The sequence below is a fragment of the Grampus griseus genome (assembly GCF_964374135.1).
Source record: "Grampus griseus genome assembly, chromosome: 5".
Classification (NCBI taxonomy): domain Eukaryota; kingdom Metazoa; phylum Chordata; class Mammalia; order Artiodactyla; family Delphinidae; genus Grampus; species Grampus griseus.
The window spans coordinates 56245115-56267243 of record NC_138998.1 but is presented as its reverse complement, the minus strand read 5'-3'; the positions used below and the strand labels follow the sequence as shown (position 1 = coordinate 56267243).

The 22129-nt window shown below is 38.5% G+C and overlaps 1 protein-coding gene across 1 annotated transcript in view; it reads left to right on the top strand.

Moving 5' to 3' along the window:
- The first annotated feature begins 1832 nt into the window (after positions 1 to 1832).
- Positions 1833 to 22129, top strand: part of ZMAT3 (zinc finger matrin-type 3) — a 32053-nt gene continuing 11756 nt past the window's right edge. Inside the window, exons 1-4 of the mRNA XM_082654569.1 lie at positions 1833 to 2005; positions 2181 to 2270; positions 5514 to 5840; positions 21377 to 21496. Of these exons, the coding sequence (XP_082510695.1) occupies positions 5571 to 5840; positions 21377 to 21496 (390 nt within the window). The 5' untranslated portion in view covers positions 1833 to 2005; positions 2181 to 2270; positions 5514 to 5570. The remainder of the gene's footprint in view (positions 2006 to 2180; positions 2271 to 5513; positions 5841 to 21376; positions 21497 to 22129) is intronic.

The window sequence follows — 22129 nt, the reverse complement described above, 5'->3', positions numbered from 1 at the left end:
AAACCTACCTAATGAGGTAAAAGACCTGTACTCAGAAAACTATGACACTGATGAAAGAAATTGAAGATGACACAGACAGATGGAAAGATATACTGTGTTCATGGATTGGAAGAACTAGTACTGTTAAAATGACAATAATACCCCTGGCAATCTATAGATTTAATGCAAGCCCTATCAAAATACCAATGGCATTTTCATAAACTAGAACAAATAATTCTAAAATTTGTATGGAAACACAAAGACCCTGAACAGCCAAAACAATCTTGAGAAAGAAGAACAGAGTTGGAGGTATCATGCTCCCTGTCTTCAGACCATACTACAAAACTACAGTAATCAAAGCAGCATGGTACTGGCATAAAAACAGACAGATCAATGGAACAGGATAGAGAGCCCAGAAATAAACTCATATAGTCAATTAATCTATGACAAAAGAGGCAAGAATATACAATGGAGAAAAGACAGCCTCTTCAATAAATGGCGATGGGGAAACTGGACAGTTTCATATGGAAGAATCAAACCAGACTACTTAAAAACAATGTGGCCATTTAAAAACTTGACATATAAAGTATGTATATATAAACAGAAAATTAGTTCAGAAAAACAATTTGTTTTCTACCTAAGCATGATGGATTACTCTCCCCAAATGACCTGTGTACACTAGCTGTGGGTGTGATTGCTAAACAGTCAATGTATTTATTAAGTCATTTCTAGAAAACAGTCAATTTGGTGTGTTGGTGGTAGCATTGGATGGTGTGTTTCAACCAAAGAAACAGCTTTAATTTCCTGCAGTAGTTTGCCTACGACTAAGGCACATCTTTCTATAAGTAGGTCTCCTTGACATTTTAATTAATGATTAAAAAATAAGTACACAACGTTGTGAATGTACTTAATGGCACTGAACAATTAACATGGTGAAAATGGTAAATTTATGTTATGCATATTTTACGTGCCCACCCCCCCCCCCCCCGGAAATATTCCTATGGGTTAATTTACAAGTTAACAGAATTTTAGAGCTGGAATTTTCTCAGCTCATCTTTCAATGTCAACCCTGAAAGTGTTGAGGTTGACTATGAGAGGATGTGACATTTTGGCCTTAGCCAGTCTCTTCCTAGTCCTTCCTGTTTTGCAGGCGCGGCTGGTGTGTGTGTGTATGTGTGTGTGTGTGTGTGTGCGCGCGCGCGCGCGCTCAAGGGAAGGTTTTCTCTATCCCTTGCCCACTCTGATGCTGGGGAGAGGGCAAGTCTGTCTGTCTGTCTCTGTCTCTCCCTCTCCCTCCGTGTTTTCTTGTGTGATTGGAGACCACTGAGTAGGCAGCCGGACTAGTCTTCCTCCTTCCTGGGGAAAGGTGCAATTTAAAGGTTCTGTCGCAGCAGGTTAAAAGATCCTGGATATTTTGGCCACTCCACTCTGCCGCCTTAGCCGGCAATCAGCGGACTGAGGGTGGGGCTGGAATGAAAAAGGTTTGGATCTCAATGACAGGAGATGAAAGTTGCAAAAACTCTGCCCAGGTTTTTGCTCTGGATCAACTTTCCAGGTTATATGATGAACAGGTCTTAGGACTCGCGGTGGTGCATCCTCCCTCTGACTCGTGCCTTGGTTCGCCGCTCCTGCTCAGCGCCCCTGCGCTCACAGTCCCCGCACCTGCCGGGCGCGCGCCCCACCAGCCCGGGGCTGGAGCCTCCGTCGCCGCTGTAGTTGCCGCCGCCACGGGGCCTGCTCCACCAGGCACATGCGCACTGGCGACGCCGGGCCGGCGCCTTCAGTCTCCTCCTCCGCAGCCTCCGGGTTCCGCAGTCACTTCCTGCAGCTGTTTCCCTGTGGGTCCGGTTGGACTGACTTTTGACAGTCAGCCTTTAGCTGCGGAGGGGGCTCGGCGGGACCAGCGAGAAAGTTGCGGGGAGGGAGGCGGAGTTGAACCGGGCCGAGCGGGGTGCGTAGGACCGAGGGCAGCGGGCGTCCCGGGCAGACGCGGCGCCCAGACTCCCGGAGCGTTCTGGGGGTTCCGGTAAGTGCGGGCGATCGCGAGCCTCGGGGCATTTAGGACGAGCACAGGAGCGACGGGACTAGGAGTTCCTTTCCGGTGCGGTCTTTCCACCTGCCCTCCACGTGACAGACTTGCGCTGCTTTTATTTATCTGTTTGTTTATAAGCATTTCACGTGTACTGTTTGGATCATTTTAGGCGTGCAGCTGCCTTGGCCCTCGCGCTTGCCCCCGCCCCGTGGGAGACTGGGGATTCCATGTTTCGTGATGGCATCCTTATGGGATTGAGGTGCGTGTGTATGTGTATGTATGTGTGTGCGCACTCGTGTGTATGCATGCACATTTTAAGAATGTAAGGTATATGTGGGCGATGCTGAAGTATATGTAGCTTTGATTCAAATAACGTGAAAGGTTCCCTGGGATTAGGAACCGTCATAGCTGAGCCTAGAGAACATTCGCCAATCCACCAAGGCCTCTTTTCCCCCAGATTCTTCCGTTCTTTTGGGTCTTCCTTATGTGATATACCTTACCTCAACTGATTATTTTTCTATTTTCCTCTCTCTCATTCCTTCTCGCTGCGTTCTGATGACCTTTGAATAACGCTCACCGTCTTTCCCTCGTTTCCAGAATTCCCAATTACAGACTTCCCTAGTTTGTTGAGGTGCCAGTAACCTGTTCCTTTATTGTGTTCCCTTTCCTAAGAAGATTTCTCCAAATGAGAAAGTGGTTGTCTTTAATACAGTAAGTGAAGAGTAGGCCCCAGTCCGATCATGAAAACTATGCTATATGATCATTCGTTTTCTTTAAATAGGGTACACTGAAGCTTTGATTTTCTTTATTGCCCCTCAACCCCTTCCAAACCGGGATATTAACCACCATAAATCCTTCATTTATGCCACTTCAAGCATCAAATTGAATGGCTTTTTTGATCCAAGGAATATTTTATTTACATCAGCTATCAAGTTAGTTTCTTTTAATCTAATGCAGTAGTTGAGCAGATCTGAGTCGCAAGTGCTTTGAGTCTCGAGTCTCTTTATATTCCACCATTCCTGCTTTCACTGAAGGCTTCGTTTTAGTATTTCTTTTAGTTTTTTATTTTCCGCTAGTTTTTTTTTGCAAGTATAGAAATACCTGATGTAATTGTCATGCATAGACGCTTTTGGGGGGAGTTGACATCGTTTCGATTGTTAAATATTACAAGAAAGAATTTTGGACTCTCTAGCTATTCTTTAAACATGATAAAGGTAAGATGCAATAATGGGTAAGTCTGTACTTGGTGAGAATTTTTTCTTCAATTCAGGGGATTTTATCAGGCCTTTATTTTGATGGAAGCCTGTAGACAACACTGGGGGAGGCACATGCTGGTATTTCCTCAAGTGGGAGTAAACTTTCATAAAACAAGTCCAGACATGTCTAGGCATTTGGTAGCATTTGATTTTCTGTTTATATTGCTGATTTCCTTTATCCAGATGTTTTGACACCCTCCTCCACCATTTCTCTTCTGAGCTGACAGCTTGTCATTGGCACTTTGGTATCAGTATGTCTCTGTACAGGTGGTATGTGTAGTTTTTTAATATTATGAATTATTATAATTAGGTAGTTGAATTTAAAAAAAGTGGTCTTTGTCTCCTTAGTTTCCCTTTTCAAAATATCTGTATCTGCTTTCTGAATGTCTTTGACTTAATTGAGAGAAATAATATGGTTATAGAGACCCTGACTTTTTAAATGTTCTAAATCTGTATTGCTTTTTAAAAAAATATTCTCAGAGAAATGGACAGCATACTTCTGCTTGAGAATAAAATAATATTGTTGTATTTCTAAATATTATGTTTAATGAGAAGTATTGTTAAGTACTATGACTAATAATTTATGTACTTTGTCCTTTACTATATTATTTTCCCATTGCACTGATGTCCTTTGCTGCCCCAAGACCCTGAATTTAGTATAAAAGCTGTTACTTGGTTGCAAGTTCCATGTGTATATACTTATTAAATGTGGTAAAAGAGACTTTTAACTTTTCAAAATGTTCTTGGTTAATTTTAGTAAATCTATTATTGTCATAAAATGTACACATTTCTATTGCAGATGGAAAATTTCAGCAGCTTAAAATAGCCATATTCTATTGACCAAGAAAAGAGGTTTTAATAGTATTGAGAGTGAAAAGAATAGAGGAGTTTGAAATAAGGATTTTAATTTGGGTTAATTAGAATTGTGGGAACTCAAAGTGCATACTGTGGTTCATTTTGAGATACTCAGGGTTAGAAGTTGCCATCTGGGTGGGAGACCGGAGAAATCATAGATAAAATTGAAGTGGGATTGGAACATACTGGGTCTTTTCTGAGGGAAACAGAATAGAGACTATCAGTTATTTAATAAGAAGGGGAAAGCAAGTAGTCGAAAGACTGAGGAACTAGAATTATATTGGGGCTTGTGGTAGTGTGATTCAGTATGCCATTGGACATTTACTTGATACACTATTTCATGTAGGTAATTTACCTCTAGAGGGAGAGAAAATACTCTGATTTTATAGTGGACTCATGAATACCATCTAAGGCTATATGAGGTGGGGTCTTAAGCTTACGGGGAGCAGGCAAGTAATATGAATATAGGCAGCAGGCTGAGTGCAGACTGAGGTGGCCTAGAGAAGGCAAGCTTGGCTACCCCGGGACAGTGCCTGTCAGCACTAACTAGCTAATTGTTGCCCATGTAGGACCATGGGCCAAGTGTTGCCAGATCACCCTTTTATCAAGAGGAGCCACAAATCTTTTGATTTTTAAATGTTGACTTTAATTCAATTTAAAAATGAAAGCAAAACAAAACACTGTATATTCCAAGCAGAGCACATCTGTGGCTGCATGTGGCGTATAGGTTGTCTGCTTGCAGCCTCTGCTCTGAGGAGTCATTGGCTCAATTATTTAAATATTACTAGTTGATCAGAAGGTACACTTTTATTTATTTTTGTCACATGGTAACTCAGATTTTTTCCTAGAGTTCCGTGATATTTTAGCTAGTTCTAGAAGTGCTGGCAGTAATCTGAGCAGTGACACTCTTTATTTCATTCTTTTTGATATCATTTGGATAGAAAGACTAGTTTGCATGGAAAGGAGATATTTGCTAAGGTTCTTTGCTGGTGTTGTTGTTTTTTTTGTCTATGCATGATTATGGTCAGGAGTGTTTAAGTGTGCCTGAGGGAAGGGGTCTGGACTGGGTGACCTTTGATGTCCATTTCAGCCATGTGATTTTTAGATTTAATTAGCCACGGATGCAATACTGTTAATAATGTTCCTGGGCCAGAGGGACTGCATTTGGAGCTGTGCCAAGCAAAATCAAGCCAGATCTATAAAGCTGTTCTCAGTGGAAGAGCACTGTGTCAGTGTGGATTAACACACAGGGGCAGTCTGCTGGATGAGGTAAAAGGAAAGGAGTCCTAAAGATGGTTTGGAGAAGTAGAGGAAGGGGCAGATGGTGTGGTCAATTTACACGTCATATTGCAGAGGACACATTTTTAAGTATTTTTTTGCTGTTGATTCAGATTTGAAGACCCGACTTCTCGTCACCCACTGGATTATGCCCAAGTCTTTCCTACCCAATGATCCTCTTGCAACACGCTGGGCTTCCTCCGCCTAAGCGGCCCTCATCCTCTCCTCCTATGTCAGTGGCCGCCAGGTCTACAGGAACCTTGCCGCTTCCGCCGCAGAAGTCTTTTGGGCAGGAGGCTTCCTTGCCTCTGGCCGGGGAAGAAGAGTTACCTAAGGGAGGGGAGCAAGACACTGTCCTGGAGGAGCTATGTAAGCCCCTGTACTGCAAGCTCTGCAATGTCACCTTGAACTCAGCACAGCAAGCCCAGGCTCATTATCAGGTAAGGGAAGAAGAGAAAAATCAGGCATTTAGTGGGAGAACATTTCAGGGCTCTGCCCAATTCAGAGTTGTCTCTGAAATGACCAGTTGTGCCTGGAATAATAAGATGGCTAAGTATTAGTTTGTTTGGCTAAAAACACAATGTTCCTACTTTAAAAAAAAGCATCACTTTTCATAGGATGGCGTCTCTCTCAACCTCCTACACTTAGCTGTGTGGCATTTGATTGCTTACCAGTTGTTAAATGTAAATCGTCTATGCGCGTTTGAACCTGTGATCCTAAGGAGAACAGCTGTTTGAAACATGGTGTACCAAACTCAATCCAGTGTCAAAATTGTTTAGAAGAATTAGTTTTATAAATATTCTCTTCTAGCTAATACAGTTTGTATCAGTTCAGGGTATTCTCTGTATATGAATCTTATGCTTTTCCTGGTGACCTCTGTCACTGCTAAGGAAAACACAGGTATCTTTCTGTAGTGAGAATAAAATGACATTGCAGTATTGAACCCTGTTCTTCATTTTTAATAATCATACTCTGACTCCTTTTAGCCTTTAGTATGAGATGTTACTTATTTCTAAGATGTAAAGCTTCCACCTCCATGTAGAATAACTAGTGGAAAGGACAATTTTAAAGGATGTTATTACCGAAGAACAAATGGAAAATTAAATTTTGGCTAGAAAGAGAGTACAGTATTTCTTTTTATTCTAGATTGTTTTCTGTATATAAAATTATATCCTTTTTTTGAGAAAAGAGCTCAAAGAAGCAATTGAGGCCAAATGCCATTGAATGAAAGTGTATCTTCTGGGTCATCATTGATTTGACTATTCTCTGCATGAATATCTAAAATAATAAGACAGTATGGTAGAAAGATGACTGTTACAAAGATGTTTCTTCTATTGTGCCTCTACAACTTTCTCCAACTTAAAGCTTTTACTTACTTTGGGTGCAGGTCTTTTTTGTTTTGTTTTGATCTTGAAGAGTGATAATTGTGTCACTTTGTGATTGTACATCAGAAACATTTTGGTGGTGAATTGTTTTCTCTGGGATTTAGGGGGAAACATGATATGTTACTTCTCTGGAGTTCCTGTTGTTTGGGTTTGTTTTGCCCTCTGGTGCAAAAAGTTGAGTTGATTATCACCCAGATCTTGACACATGTCATTATTGGTTCATAAAGGCCTCTTCTGGTTTTAGTTTACATTTTTTTCCTTTTCCCCAACCCCTACTCTCATTCTCTCTGTGTACCACTCTCCACGACGATGGTTTGATACAGGGTCTTCCTTTGCCTGTTTTGCCATTCGGTTGGAGTCTGTTAGGATGGATAATCTATCTCAAATCCAAGACACAGTGCTAATTTTTGTCTTCATTTGTTCCTGTGGAATATTCAGTTTTATGGCCTACGACTCACTATGAAAAATCAAGCCTGGGTTCTAAAGTTTTGATTTTTAGCTGTGTAAAGCCCCTAGTAAACCATTAACTTGGGAGCAAGCCCACTTGTGTGTCATACAAACATATAATTACTCTTTACAGAAGAGTTGTTTACTTTTATGAGGGAAGACTCTCAGGCAATGTGTAATTTTAATATGTGTGCATGGATTGTGCATACACCTCCTGCCTGTTTTTCTCCTAATATCACTTTGTGACTTTATAGACAGTGATGGATGCTTTTGGTTATACATAGAGAGAATTCAGTTTGAGCAGGGTCGTTGGATTCTAAAGCTTAAACTAAATAAGAAAGAGAATCAACATTTATTTAGATTTTTTCTTTTCTTCTACATTTGTGTGTGTGTACACTCTGAACTTTTTAGCTGATGAGTAATATATACTTAATTTCAGCTCCCTCAGTGATACATTGAATATATAAATTAGAAAATATAAGAAAATGGAAGTAAATTTTAGATAAATTTCTCAATAATCAGAATTTTTAAGTGGAAAAGTTGGAGGAAAGGATAGCCTGTCATAGAAACAATTTAAGCAGCCCAAAACTAAGGAAGGTTAGAGTAGAGAAGAAGCAAGCAGGTATCAAGAGAGTGGAACCTAATGGAAAATGAAATGTTTGGGTGTAATAAAAGCCTATTCCTAAGAGCTTAGAAGCAAAGATTTGAATGAAACCAATGTCACTGGTAATTCTTAAAGAAGAAGTTTTCGGCAGAGGAACAAAGCAAAGCAGTTCATATATACAAGTACAGAGCAATTTCATTAGGGTAGCATAGACAAAAGCTAATTTAGACGTGAAATCTCGATTTCAACGAGATAGAAATGTCAAGATGAGAGAGTGTGGATCAAAGAGTAAGTCAGAATAATAAACAATCAGAACATGAACACAACCTAGAGGTGGATGAACCAACATAGAAGGAAAGCATAGAAATGTTAGCCTGAAAGATGCATCAGAGACTACACCAAGGGTACATGAATAGGCTGTGATTTTAAAAGGCTGCTAAAGACAGGAGTAAGACTAATGAGTAAGTCTTATTGCGAACCAGAAATAGGCAGAATGGCAATGATTGTAGACTAATAAAGCTAATGGCTGGTGAGATGGTGGGAGTAAAGTTTTGTTTCAACTCTAAACGCCTGCTTTGTAATTTTTAATACAGAGTGATACCAAGACTACAAATTCATTATTTCAATTATGTGTGAGATAAAAGGGGTCAGTGGTAGCTTATTTATAAGCTAGAAACACATTCATGTGAGGTAATAAATCACAGTTGATTACACTACTCAAAATGTTTTAGTTAGTTGATGCCATTGTTGAAATCTCAAAGTTTCAAATTGCCCAGGGTATTGTAAACAACCCTTAGTCTGGTTTGAGTGGTGTTACACTAGAGTCTGACTGTATCATGTTCCAGTAATCCAGGACACACAATGGAAACTGCTCAATAAATACTTCCCTTTAAGCTCACTGCGATCTTTCCCTGCCATCCTTGTGTTCTTAAGTTGGGGCTGCCTTAGCAATGACCCATGCGTATCAGTGATCATCACAGATTTAGTTTTATTCCCAGGACTTTTTAACCCAGTCAGCTTGCTTCAAAATACCCTTAGCTGTTGTTTAATTTTTAATGAGGGTGCATATTTTTGTGGTCTCAAAATTATGGTTTTAGTTATAATTTAAAGTAAAACCTTTGGAGGAAAAACATGTCTTCATTTTATTAAAATTCATCTGCAGGCTTCAGGTTACTTAGGGTAAGCCTGTCATGGAGTAACATAACACTGTTTCAGCAGCATAAATGCCTAGAGGAAGAACTACTTTAGGATGGAAGGTCATTAACAGAAATTTAAAAAGCAAAAAGCATTGATAAATTTTGCTAACGCATCTACATTTTAAAATAAAGTCAACCATTTTTTTTTTGTAAATTCCTGTACTCTTTTGAAAAAGAACTACTCAAGGTAAATTTTAAAAATCTGTCATAAACATAGATTTCTATTTGTAATATTTAGTAGCCAAATAATAGCCTATCATAGTAATCAGGTTAATTTGAAAGAGAAATAGGGACTTCCCTGGTGGCGCAGCAGTTAAGAATCTGCCTGCCAATGCAGGGGACACAGGTTCGAGCCCTGGTCCTGGAAGATCCCACATTGCTGTGGAGCAACTAAGCCTGTGCGCCACAACTACTGAGCCTGTGCTCCAGAACCAGCAAGCCACAACTGCTGAGCCCGTGTGCCACAACTGCTGAAGCCCGCGTGCCTAGAGCCTGTGTTCTGCAACAAAGACAAGCCACTGCAATGAGAAGCCCACGCACCTCAATGAAGAGTAGGCCCCACTTGCCACAACTAGAGAAAGCCCGCGCACAGCAACGAAGACCCAATGCAGCCAAAATATAAAAAAAAAGAAAGAAAGAAAGAGAGATAGAACACAGGAGGAAAAAGTAGCTCTAGAATTGTAATACTGAAAGTAGTGATCTTAATTCATAATACAGAGAATACATCTGATGTTATCCCCAAATTTAAAGTACTGATTTTGGCACATACATTTTCACATTGATCACCCAGCTTTGGATAGCATAATCTCTAATTTCAGCTAATTTTTATGTTTTCAAAAATTTCCTGTCTGATTGTTTTTCATATGAGCTTGCAGTGTACTGAGAATGGTCAAAATACACTTCATCAGTGGATGAAGAAGCTCTTTGTGATCCTGTTAGCTGGATCTCACCGCCTTTCCGCCTCCCAAACTGAATCCATCCCTACCTCATTTCTTTGTATTTCAGAAGAATAGATATCCCTTCTTCTGTACAAGGCTGATTCCTCATCCTGTACTGTGGATTTCATCACCTGTCGTCTCTTCTTTACCTTAGTCAAATTAAAAACATGCTCAGGTTTTTTCCCCATGTAAATAAAAATAGCAACAACAACCTTCCCTTTCTTTTTAATTCTTGTTAGCAACCTTTCTTTTCTTCTCTCCTGTCCTTAGAGTTCTGCTGGGTATACTTGTCCTCTTCAGGTCTTCATTTCCCAGCCCACCATACTCTGGTTTCCATGCCAATATTCTCATGAAATGGTCTTTTCAAGGTCATCCGTGATTTTACAGGCCAGATCTAGCTTTCTCACTTGACCTCTTTGTAGCATTTGCACTGGTAACAGCTTTCTCCTTAAAACATTAAAAGATATTTTTCGCAAAATAATGCCTATAGAACAAAGTACTTATAATGAAAAGCAGTAATCACCTGTTCTCCCTTCCTTATCCATCCCCTACCTTTTCTTTCTTCTCCATTCTTCTTTCTACCTCCCATCTTGGGTTGGCTGCAGTTTTATTTTGACACTATCAAGGTTTATCACATTTTGTTTATTCTGTAATCAAATTAAGTTTCCCATGCTTCGTATTTGCAGGTTGATTCCGACCTTTGAAAATTGATATTCAGCTTTTGCATTATTAACAGTAGGGAAATATTCACTGCAAAGCTGTTTCTTTCTCTTTGTTTCCAATGTCATGATTCCATGCTACTTAAAAGAGGTGTTCAGATGGGTAGCCCTTTCTTTTAAGTCACCAGTTACTCAAAATCATGTCCATTTTAGTTTGCTTCATATGTGGATTATAACTTTGAAATAGCTTTTTGTTTTTCTTTGAGTTTCTCACACCTTTAAAAAATATACAGAGAAGAATCTTATGCCTTAAAAAAATCTACTAGTTTCTTAATCTTTCTGTTTATTGTTTACAGTCCGTTTCACTTATCTTCATGAAACCCACCGATTTCCTGTTCTAATTTGGACTAGATATTTTACATTTGGATCATGACTTCATTGTGTAGATTTTTGTATTCCCTATAGTTTTTCATTGCTTTTCTTTTCTCCTTTCTTTTTCTTACATAATGTATTTTTATCATATCCTCATTTTCCCTTCCAACTCTTGAACACTCTGTCTATTGTGTGGGATCCTTCCCCCCGCCCCGTCTTCTGGATCCCTCTATCTTCTTGCTCCAGTCTCAACTGGTTGCCCTCTGGCTTTGCTGCACAGCTGTTAATTTTGAACTTCTCTTCATTACTCTATGGCTTAGGCTACTATTTCTAAATATACATGTTTTCTTTTTTTTTTTTAATCTTGTTTTGTTGGAGTACATCTTCACCTTACTTGAAGGAAGAAAGGATAAATATAAATTTATATTACAACACATCTCTCTCTTTAAAGTGAGGGAGGGACTTCCCTCGAGGTCCACTGGTTAAGACTTCACCTTCCAATGCAGGGGGTGTGGGTTTGATCCCTGGTTGGGGAGCTAAGATCCCACATGCCTTGTGGCCAAAAAACCAAAACATAAAACAGAAACAGTACTGTAACAAGTTCAATAAAGACTTTAAAAATGGTCCACATCAAAAAAAAATCTTCAAAAAAAAATAAAATAAAAAAGTGATGGAGTGATGAATGGGAAATAAATTTTTCTGAGCCTTTGTGTTTCTAAAAATGTCTGTATTATATCTTCATATTTGACAGTTCAGTTCCAGGCTGAAAATTATTTTCCTAAGAATGTTAAAGGCTATACTGCATTTTTTTGTGTTTGTGTATGTGTGTGTTTTGTTTTGATTTGTTTTGTTTTTTGTCTTCCTAGTGTTGCTGAAGAGAAATCTTATTCAGATTCTTATTCTCTTGTGGGTGACCCACTTTAATTTGGACGTTTTTTTTCTGGAAGTTTTTAGGCTTTCCTCTTTATCCTTGGTATCTGAAATTTCACAATGATGGATGTGTCTAGGTCTGGGTCTTTATTCATTTGTCGCTGTCAGCACTAGTGGATCCTTTCAGTTTGCATACTCCTGTTTCTCTTGAACTCTGGAGAATTTTCTTTGGTACTATTTCCTTGATAATATTCTTCTCTATATTTTCTGTCTCTTTTTTTTTTCCCGGTAATTCTGTTAGCTCTATCTTGGATTAGCTGGATTGATTCTTCATACTTCTTATCTCTTCTCTCTTATTTCTTTAATTTCTGAGAGATATTCTTAAATTCTAATGCTATGTTGAATTTTTTTTTATTTTGACAATCATATCTTTAATTTTTAAGGATCTTTTGATTTCTTATTATTTTCTTTTCTAGCATCTGTTTTATAGGATATTAGTTAAGAACATGAAATCATGGACTTTGGGGTTAAGCTAGTGTTCAAGTTGTAGTCTTACTACTTACTAGATGTATGATATTGGAAATATTTCCTCATTTCTCTATGCCTCATGAAGATGATGATGATAATGATGATACTTATAATACCTGCAAGTTAGTATGTTTAAGGCATTTAGAACAGCTCCTGGTACCTGAGTTAGTCTTTAATTGTGTTTAGTTGTCCTAAGGTGCAGTGGAGCATGTTGGTATGGGCTCTGGAACAAGCGTGTTCCCAGCTCTGGCATTTACTTGTGGCTTTGGGCAAGTTTTATTTTATTTTATTAACTTTTTAATTTGAGTAACTTTTAACTTACAAAACACTTCTAAAAAATTTCTGAATGCACCTCATCAGATTCTCCAAATTTTATATTTTATGTAACTGCAGTGTAATTAGCAAAATCAGGAAATCAACACTGATAACAACAATATTATCTAATCCACAGACTGTTTACATTTCACCAATTGTCTACTAATGTACTTTCTCTGATTCCAGGATCCAATCCAGGATAAAATTTTGCATGTAGTTGTTCTGTATTCTTTAATCTGGATGGGTTAAGTTTTCCTGTGCTTTTTACCATCTTGCAATTTTTGAAGAGTTGTTTTGTAGAGTGTCCCAATTTGGGTTTGTTTGTTGTTTTCTCATGCTTAAATTCAGGTTATGTGGTTTTTTGGACAGGAATACCATAGAACCAAGGTTGTGTCCTTCCCAGTTCCTCATTTTGGGAAGGACATGATGTGAATATTTTGCATCACTGGTGCTGTTAACTTTGATCACTGGTTAATGTGGTGCCTGCCAGGGTTCTCCTTTGTAAAGTTATTATTTTTCTTCTCATGTTTAATAAGTATCATATGAGGGGATACTTTGAGACTACGTGAATATTTCTCATTATATTTTTACTCAGTGATTTTAGCATCTATTGATGATTCTTCCCTGCAACGATTATTACTGTGGTGTTTGCCAAATGGTGATTTTTCTGTTTTAATCATTCTTTCTACATTTATAGTTAGAATTTTACTTAAAAGAAGAACTTTTTTCTTCTTAATTAGTTAATTAGTTAATTAATTAATGAATATCACTATGGATTATGGATTCTTATTTTATTCCAGGGATATAAACACTTACTGTAATTTATTTTGATGTTTTAACTGTCTCACATTTGACCAGTGTGTGTCCCTTCAGGCTGCTGCTTATGTTCTTCTGATAGGTCTCCATAATTTTTTGCATAGTTCCTTACTTTCTGACAATACAAAATATTCCAGTATTTTGTTGTACCTTCCCCATGCCAACCATTTCTTCAAGGAGCCAGGTTTCTTTTATTGGAGAATGGTATTTAGAAACCAAAATCTAAGTGTTAGGTGTGCCCTTTGGTACTGGAGTGTCATTGCTTCTAGATCTTCTCATGACAGAGCTAGTAATATATATGTATGTATACATACATTTGTATTTATCTATACGTACACATATTGAAAACTGAGTTCAGGCTGATGCTTAAAATTTCAATACAACATGACAGTGTTCATTCCAGCTTTCCACCTTATCTTAATGTTTAACTCCTTTCTTTGATAGTGAGAAACCTGGACTTTCATTATTCACAACACAGACACACACTCATTCACTCACAGTACACATAAAGTAGTTCAGGGATTGATAATCTATGTCCTTTTGAAAAACAAGCCTACTAATGAGAAGAAAATATTTGTGCATTGTTCTTTTTGTCTTTAGCATTACAGTGTGTAGTCAAAATACTGTTTTACAAAGTTACTTAGTTTACAAAGGTGCTACCTGCTAGGTCTGTCCTTTGTAAAGTTACTGTTTTTCTTTTTGTGCTTAATAAGTATCATGGGGGAGATACTTTGAGACTATGTGAATAGTTTTTTTCTTCCCTCTGCCTTCAGTGCGGTTATGGTATTTATTTTTTCATATAGTTAGGCTTATTTCTGTTTGTATGTATTTCATTTCGGGTCTTCCCCAATTCTTGTTGGCTTTGATTCTTTTTCTAAGTCTGTAAAATGTTAACATAGTTCTAGAAGTCAGAATCATACATAAAGGTATATTTAGAAAAGTGTCACACCATACCATCCTTTGTAGTCCATATTTCATTTTCTTATTCATCTTTCTTATTTCTATTTAAAATGATTTTACCAGCCTGTTTGGTTATTTAATGTTTTAATGTCTGGTTTGTCAGTTTTTAATGGTATCCCGACAGTTGCCTATTGCAGAATCAATAGCTTATTCTACTTTCCTCTTTCCTTTTTCTTCCCATTTTGTGTTGCATTATTTCCATTGTATCATAATGTATAATATTTGAACATTGATCTTTCACCCTCATCTTCACCTTTTATTTAGTCTTTGATACAATTAGACATATGAAAATACTTACCATCAGCCTTTTTGCTGAAGTTTTCCCAGTCATTTCTTTGTTGAATGAAGCTCTAATAGGTTTCTGAAGAGTGACTTTTAAGTATTGAATTCCTAAGGTCTTATATATTTAAAACTGTTTTTCTATAGTCTTGACACTTGATATAGGAAGAGTTGGCTGGACATAAAATCCTTGTTTCACACTTTATTTTTTTAAAAATCCTGCTCCATTATTGCCTTGTTTTGCATATTGTGGATGCCATTCTAATTCTTTGGCCTTTGTAAGTTATTTGATCGTTTTGCCTGGAGAGCTTGAGGACTTTTTTCTTTTTCTTTGAAGTCTCATACCTTTTAAAAGATCTACCCCAGATTTGACTGTTCTGGGTCAATTTTCCCAGATACCTGGTATGCCTTTTCAGTATGTAGATTCAGATCTTCATTTACTTTTGGACAATTTTAGACAATTTTGGACAATTATAGTTTCAAATATTAGTTTTTCTTTTTTTTTTTTGGCCATGCTGAGTGGCATGTGGGATCTTAGTTCCCCACCCAGGGACTGAACCTGCACCCCCGGCACTGGAAGTGTGGAGTCTTAACCACTGGACCGCCAGGGAAGTCCCTCAAATATTAGTTCTGTTTGATTGTTTTGCTTTTCTTCTTCAGGGACTCCAGTTTTACATAAGTTATTCCTTCTTTACTTGTCTTCATTTCCATTGCTTCCTCTCTGACCCATTAACATTTTTTCTTTGTATCATTTTTATTTTCTTGACTGCTTTTCTGTCTTTCTTCAATGCCTCTTATTACATTTTCATTTGAGTCTATTCTTTGACACTTGTATTTACTCCTCATTTTTGGCATAATTATCTTTTTCTTTCCTGGGTTTAATTTTCCTTCTTTTCATTTCTCATTACGTTTTGCCCATTTTTCTTTGTACATTTTGAATTCCTGATTCAAGGTGATTTTTTATATCCTCAAAGTTTTGTTTGAATACTATATTTAATTCAGTTTGGAGTGTTGTTTTCTTCTGTTTTTTTTTTTTTTTTTTTTTTTGTGGTACGCGGGCCTCTCACTGTTGTGGCCTCTCCTGTTGTGGAGCACAGGCTCCGGATGCGTAGGCTCAGTGGCCATGGCTCACGGGCCCAGCTGCTTCGCGGCATGTGGGATCTTCCCAGACTGGGGCACAAACCCATGTCCCCTGCATCGGCAGGCAGACTCTCAACCACTGCGCCACCAGGGAAGCCCTGTTTTTTTTTTTTTTTGAGGGGTGGTTCATTTGCTGAGATGTATTGCTTTTTTTGGTAGTAACTTTGTATAGAATTGATTTGTTTTTGTCTATTCATTATGTGGATTTTGGGTAGTTTATGAGATTCTTTATTCAATGGCAACCTCTTCTATCACTGTATCAAAGTCCAGTTCTTTAATAATTTGTGAGGTTTTTTTTTTTTTTTTTTTTTACGGTGGTCAGGAGAGTGTTTGCATGTCCTCTGATTTTTGCTTTGTTCTGTTTTGTCCTGAAGGACACTAACTTTTCCTGTTTTGCTTCTTTTCCCTTTCACCTGCCAGTTGCCAAAGGGTGCCTCTCCCTTCCTTTTTGCCTTTTTTCTCCTCTAGAAGCCACTTTGAAGATACCCACTTCAGATAATGTGTACATTTAAGTCCCTCTCCAGCAGTCAGTGACTGGATCATGTTTTAGTATTTATAAAATTAAGGGATTTACTTTTTCTGGTAGTGGTTATAAAGCAATTTTAGGCCTGCTGCTAGCTTCCTCTTTTCTCTGTCCTTCAGTTTTTGCTGGACTGCTCTTACTTACTGTGAAGGCTTGTGGCAGGAGCATGAGTGATTACTCACTGGGATTTGATGTTTTTTCTTTTTCACTTACAGTTATTTTGTAGTCTGGACATTCTGTGGCTTCTAGTTGTATGGAGGACATGGTTTTTGTGCAGTTTTATTTGTTTTTCTTATTGTTCTATATTGTTCATAGAGGATATATGTAGAAATGCAAATCTGGGCAGCCTCTACCTAGCTATCTGAAAGCTCTTGGGCAAATTTTTAACTCTCTGAACTTAGTTTCCTTATATGTAAAATAGGGATAATAATTATACCTACTTGATAGGGATTTTGTGAAGGTTAAATGAGATAATATTTATGAAGTGTTTATAATACTGCCTGTAACATAAGTGCTCAAAATTGTTAATTGCCATTATTATCATTATGTATGGATGCAATATCTGCTCGAATACTACTGTGGATACTGCTTTGGAAATAAAATGCTTGACACTATCTGAAGTTGATCCCTCCTGTAGTCCTGTGTACCTCATCTTCTTCTGCCTTTTTATGGACTGTGCTTCTATAGCTATGCTTTAGCTCCTGCATCATCTGTTCTTTTGTTTTTATTGACTTCCTCCTGTTGTCATGCAAAGAAGCCTAAGCCATCTTAAAAAAAAATCTTCTGTTGACGCATTTCCCCTTCTAACTCTGTACCCTATTTCTCTGCTCCCTGTCATGGTAGAACTCTTCTATATAGCTGCCTATATGGGTTGTCTCCATTTTCACATCTCCCATTCTCTCTCTAAGCCACTTCATATGACCTTTTATCCCCTGCTCCTCTACTGAAGTGGTTCTTACCAAAGTTATTCTTGACCTGTGTCTTTTCAAATCCAAGTATTACTTCTCTGTCCTGACCTGGTGAACCACTCCTTTTTTTGTTATTGGTGTTTTAAAATCATTTTCAAGTCCCTCAGACATAAAAAGTATTTAAAATAATATAATGAACATGTGTATTTGCCATCTAGCTTCAAGAGTGAAAATTATCAATTCAATTGAAGCTGTGTCCTTTCCCAACAGTAGATGCTCCTATGCTCCCAGATGTAGCCACTATACTAAGTTGGTATTTATTGTTCATGCCCCACACTTTTTTGAACTTTTGCTACATATGTATCTTCCTATAAAAAAATGTAGTGGTTTTCATATTTTAACCCCCAGATTAAAATGATTACTCTTACATATCTTCTTTTCCAACATGTTCTTTTTATTCAGCATTTTGTTATGAGAATCATTTATGTTGACACACATGGCCTAAGATGTGTACTTTCACTACAGTATAGTGTTACATTGTATGAACAGTTTATCCATTATCCTGTAGTTGGACACTTAAGTTGTTTCCACTTTTCAGTGATTACAAACCGTCAAGTTGTTTCCACTTTTCAGTGGTTACAAACCGTCCTTCTGGGAACATTTATTATAGATACCTCCTTATATGTGTGTTTCTGTTTTGTAATACCTGGAAGTAAAAGTTCCTGGGTTAATAATGTATATACCTAGATTCTTCTTTTGAAACACCTTGTTCTAGACTTCCACAATGCCACACTTCTCTGGTTTTCATTTTACTTCAAAACCAGGCATTCTCAATCTCATTTTTCTGGATCCTCATTCTCTACTGCACTATATTGTACCATCCTAGGGCTTTGTCTTTGGCTCTCTTCTCTGTCTTCACGCTTTCCATGATATTTATCAAATGTGATCCAGTCATGTAACTGCTTTGCTTAAAGTCATTCAGAGGCCCCCCTACTGCCTCTAAAGTCTGAGTTCTGTATCATGGACAAAACCATGAATAAGTAGCTCCCTGTGTATATCAATTCCTACCTCTTTTCCAAAGGATCCTGAAGACCATCTCTCCAGCAGACTGGGCCTTTGCTCACACTATTTCCTCTTTCCCAATTTTCTTTCCCCTCACTCCTTACCTGCCTAGTAAACTTGCTCATTTTAAAAGATAACTCACACGTCCCCTTTTCAGGGAAGCTTTCCCTGACACACTCAGGCAGAAGTAAGCCATTCCTTCTCTGTGTTCTCCTAAGCAGTTTGTTCCTTATCTCCACTATAATAGTGATTCATTTATCCAACAAATATTGATTGATTGCCTGCTATATGTTAGAAACTGTTCTAGAAATTGGAGCTATACAAGACATACAAGGCCCTTATTTTCAAGGAGTCTACATTCCAGAGGGTAGGAAAGAGAAAAATATAAGCAAACATTATTTCAGATAGTGATAAGTAGCACTATGATAAAGTGAGAGCAGACAGTGTGGCGGTGTGACGGAGAGTGTGTGTGGGGAGTGGGTTTGGGCGATGGGGGTGACACCTCAGGTTGAGTGAGATGCTGTTTGAGTTGAGACCTGAAAGATAAGAAGGAGCCAGCCATGTAGAGATTGGAAAGAAGAACATTCTAGGCAGAAGGAATAGCGAGTACACAGGCCCTAGAGTCCATGTGTTTGGCATGTTTAAGGAACAGCATGATGGGCCGTGAGGCAGGAACGTGATGAGGAGGAAGGGGTGCTGTGTGAAATCAAGTCCGAGAATAGACAGGACCAGATCAAATAGGACTTACAGGTAAGAGTTGTGGATTTTAGTTTATGTGTACTGGGAGGCCATTGGAATATTTTAAGTGAGAGGTGACAAGATGTGACTTATGTCTAGAATTGTCAGTATGGCTTCTATGAGGAGAATGCTAGGGGGATGAGAGGGTAGAGCAGAGACCATTAGGAGGTGCTGCCTACTACAAGTGCAAAAAGTTGGTAGCTTAGATTACTGTGGCATTTGAGTGTCCATGGAAAGAAATGGAATGACTTAGGAAATATATTTTGGAGGTAGGCTGACAAGACTTGCTGATGGACTGCATGTGTTGGCTTTAAGGAGGGATGGACTCAAGAAAAGGACCCCTCGGCTTTTCTTGAGTAACTGGGTGGAGAGGAGTGCCATTTACTGACATGTGGATGAATAGCGGTGGTGGCACTGATGAGAAAGTTCTGTGGTGGGGAGGGAACCCAAATTTATGTTTTAGATGTTTTAAGTTGGATATGCCTCTTAAGAATGCAATGTGTGGATCGCACGAAGGCAGTTGGGTATATGGCTCTGAAGGTCAGGGATTGTCTTAGTCTGTTGGGGCTGCTATAAAATTACATAGGCTGGGTGGCTTAAACGACAAACATTTATTTCTCACAGTTCTAAAGGCTGGAAGTCTGAGATCAGAGAGCTAGCATGCGTGGGTTCTGGCGAAGTCCTCTTCCAGATTGCAGACAGGCTTATATCCTTATATGTAAGGATATAAGGAGATCTCCTTATATCCTTACATACAAGGATATAAGGAGATCTCCTTATATCCTTACATGGTGGAAAGAGGGCCGGGGAGCCCTCTGGCCTCTTCTTTAAAGGGCACTAATTAGGCTCTACCCTCATGACCTAATTACCTCCCAAAGGTCCCACCTCCAGATACCATCCCATTGGGATTAGATTTCAAAATAGGAATTTTGGAGGGACACAAGCAATTAGCTCATAACAGGGATGGATATAGGTAATTTTGGGAGTCACCAACTTATTGATTATATTTTAAAGCTGGGAAACTGGGTAAAATAACCTAGAGTTTGTGTATAGATGGAGATAAAAGAGGGCTGAGGGTAGTGCATTGGACGCGGCAGCATTTAGAGAATGAGAGGTAGGGAGGTAAGAGGTAGTCATAGAAGACAATAGAAGGAGGGAGTATGAATAGTATGGTGCTTCTTAGAGTTAGAGCATAATGACCGCACAGACGTGACTGTTGTATTTGACTCCTGGAGATCACTGTGACCATGGTAAAAGCACCTTTACAGCATTCCAGTGGCCAAAAAGTGGAACTTAGCTCATTCCTTTAACTGCTTATGTATCTGTCTCCTCCTCCAGACCATATGTTAGTCCTATTTATTTCTAGGGCCAAGCATGTAGTAGATGGTGAATAAATATTTGTCTACAGGTTTGGATTTTACAGTGCAGTTTAAAGAGTAATATACGGTTTTACCCTCATTTAGAATGCTTTCAGACCACTGACCCTTCCCACCCGTTTGTATCAGCTCAGCCATAAACTTGTGAATAATAAATTAAACGAAACATGATGAGAGAGGAAAGCCATTTTAATAGAGGTTCACAGTGTATCCTGAAGCCATCATGCTGTACTGAAAAAGGGCCTTGCTTTGGATTCAGAAGACCTGCCTCAAGGCAGGCCCCATTGCTAGGCCTCCTGAAGGTGTTGGGGGCAAGTTCCCCACACTCTCTGGATTGCAGTTTCTCAGCTGTCATATGTGGGTAACATTAACAAATTCCTCTTACAGGATTTTTGTGAGTGGCAAATGAGCTAATGCATATGAGAGTTCTTTGTAAGTAAAAAGATGCTCTGTAAGTGCTATTTTTGTAAAAGTAATTGGATTATCCATTTCATTACTGACTTACAAAGTAGATTAGATCAGAGTGTCATAAAATTCATATTTAGGCAGTGGCATATGAATGGCAACAAGTTGGGAGAGGACACAGATCTGGAAAATGTGGTACTTTTCCAGAAATATATAGGAAATTAATGTCTTTTGGCTTTGTTCTCTTATCGTTCAGAGATAAACTTAATCATTCTGTTAGAATCAAAGAGTAGTAGACTCTTCTACTTTAAGAGGTAATAATCAAATCTAGCTAGTGGTCTGTTTATCCCACTGTTGCATATCTCTGAAAGAATAAAATTTATTTATTAATAAATACATTAACTCAATTTGACAAATTTTCCTCACAGTGATTTCTCATTTCATGTTACTTCTAGGGTAAAAATCATGGTAAGAAACTCCGAAATTACTATGCAGCAAACAGCTGTCCTCCTCCTGCCAGAATGAGCAATGCAGTGGAACCTGTGGCTACTCCAGCTGTTCCAGTCCCTCCGCAGGTGAGACACGTGTGTCAAGGTGGGCACTGTCCTATGCACAGATGGTCATGAGTAAAATTTGTTGTCTATGTGCCCATCAAGGTACAGTTGAGCAAATATTCCTAAAAGGTCCTACTTAGTGCTTTTAACTCCTTGAACTCCGTGGTGCTGGATTTAATGCATGCAAAAATCCATGAATCCCAAGATTTCTCATTGGCTTTGGTTACGGTGCATGAAATGATGAAAAATTATTTCATGAGTCTTTCTCTATGCAGTTCTCAAAATTCTGGGTTAAATGGCCCTGAATGTCTAGGCGAAGCCCTGAATGAGAGATTTTTAAACATTTATATCTCTATCACAGTTAATCCCATTGACTTTATATTTTGCCTTCCAGCAAGATCAGTTTCTTGAGGCTGCCCTTTTCTTACCTCCATGAAGAGAGCCTGTATAAACTCTTTCTGGACTTTGGTATCGTGACACACACTTGAGAGCCAAGTTCCTTTCACTCTCTGGGAGATAGATCAGGTGCTTTGAGGCAAGATATTCCTGTACTTTAGTAGCCTCTGAAGTATGGATGCTACTCTGTCTTTGAAGTATTATTTTTCTATAGGTCATAAATAATAATAAATAATAATCACTTTAATTGAGTACTTA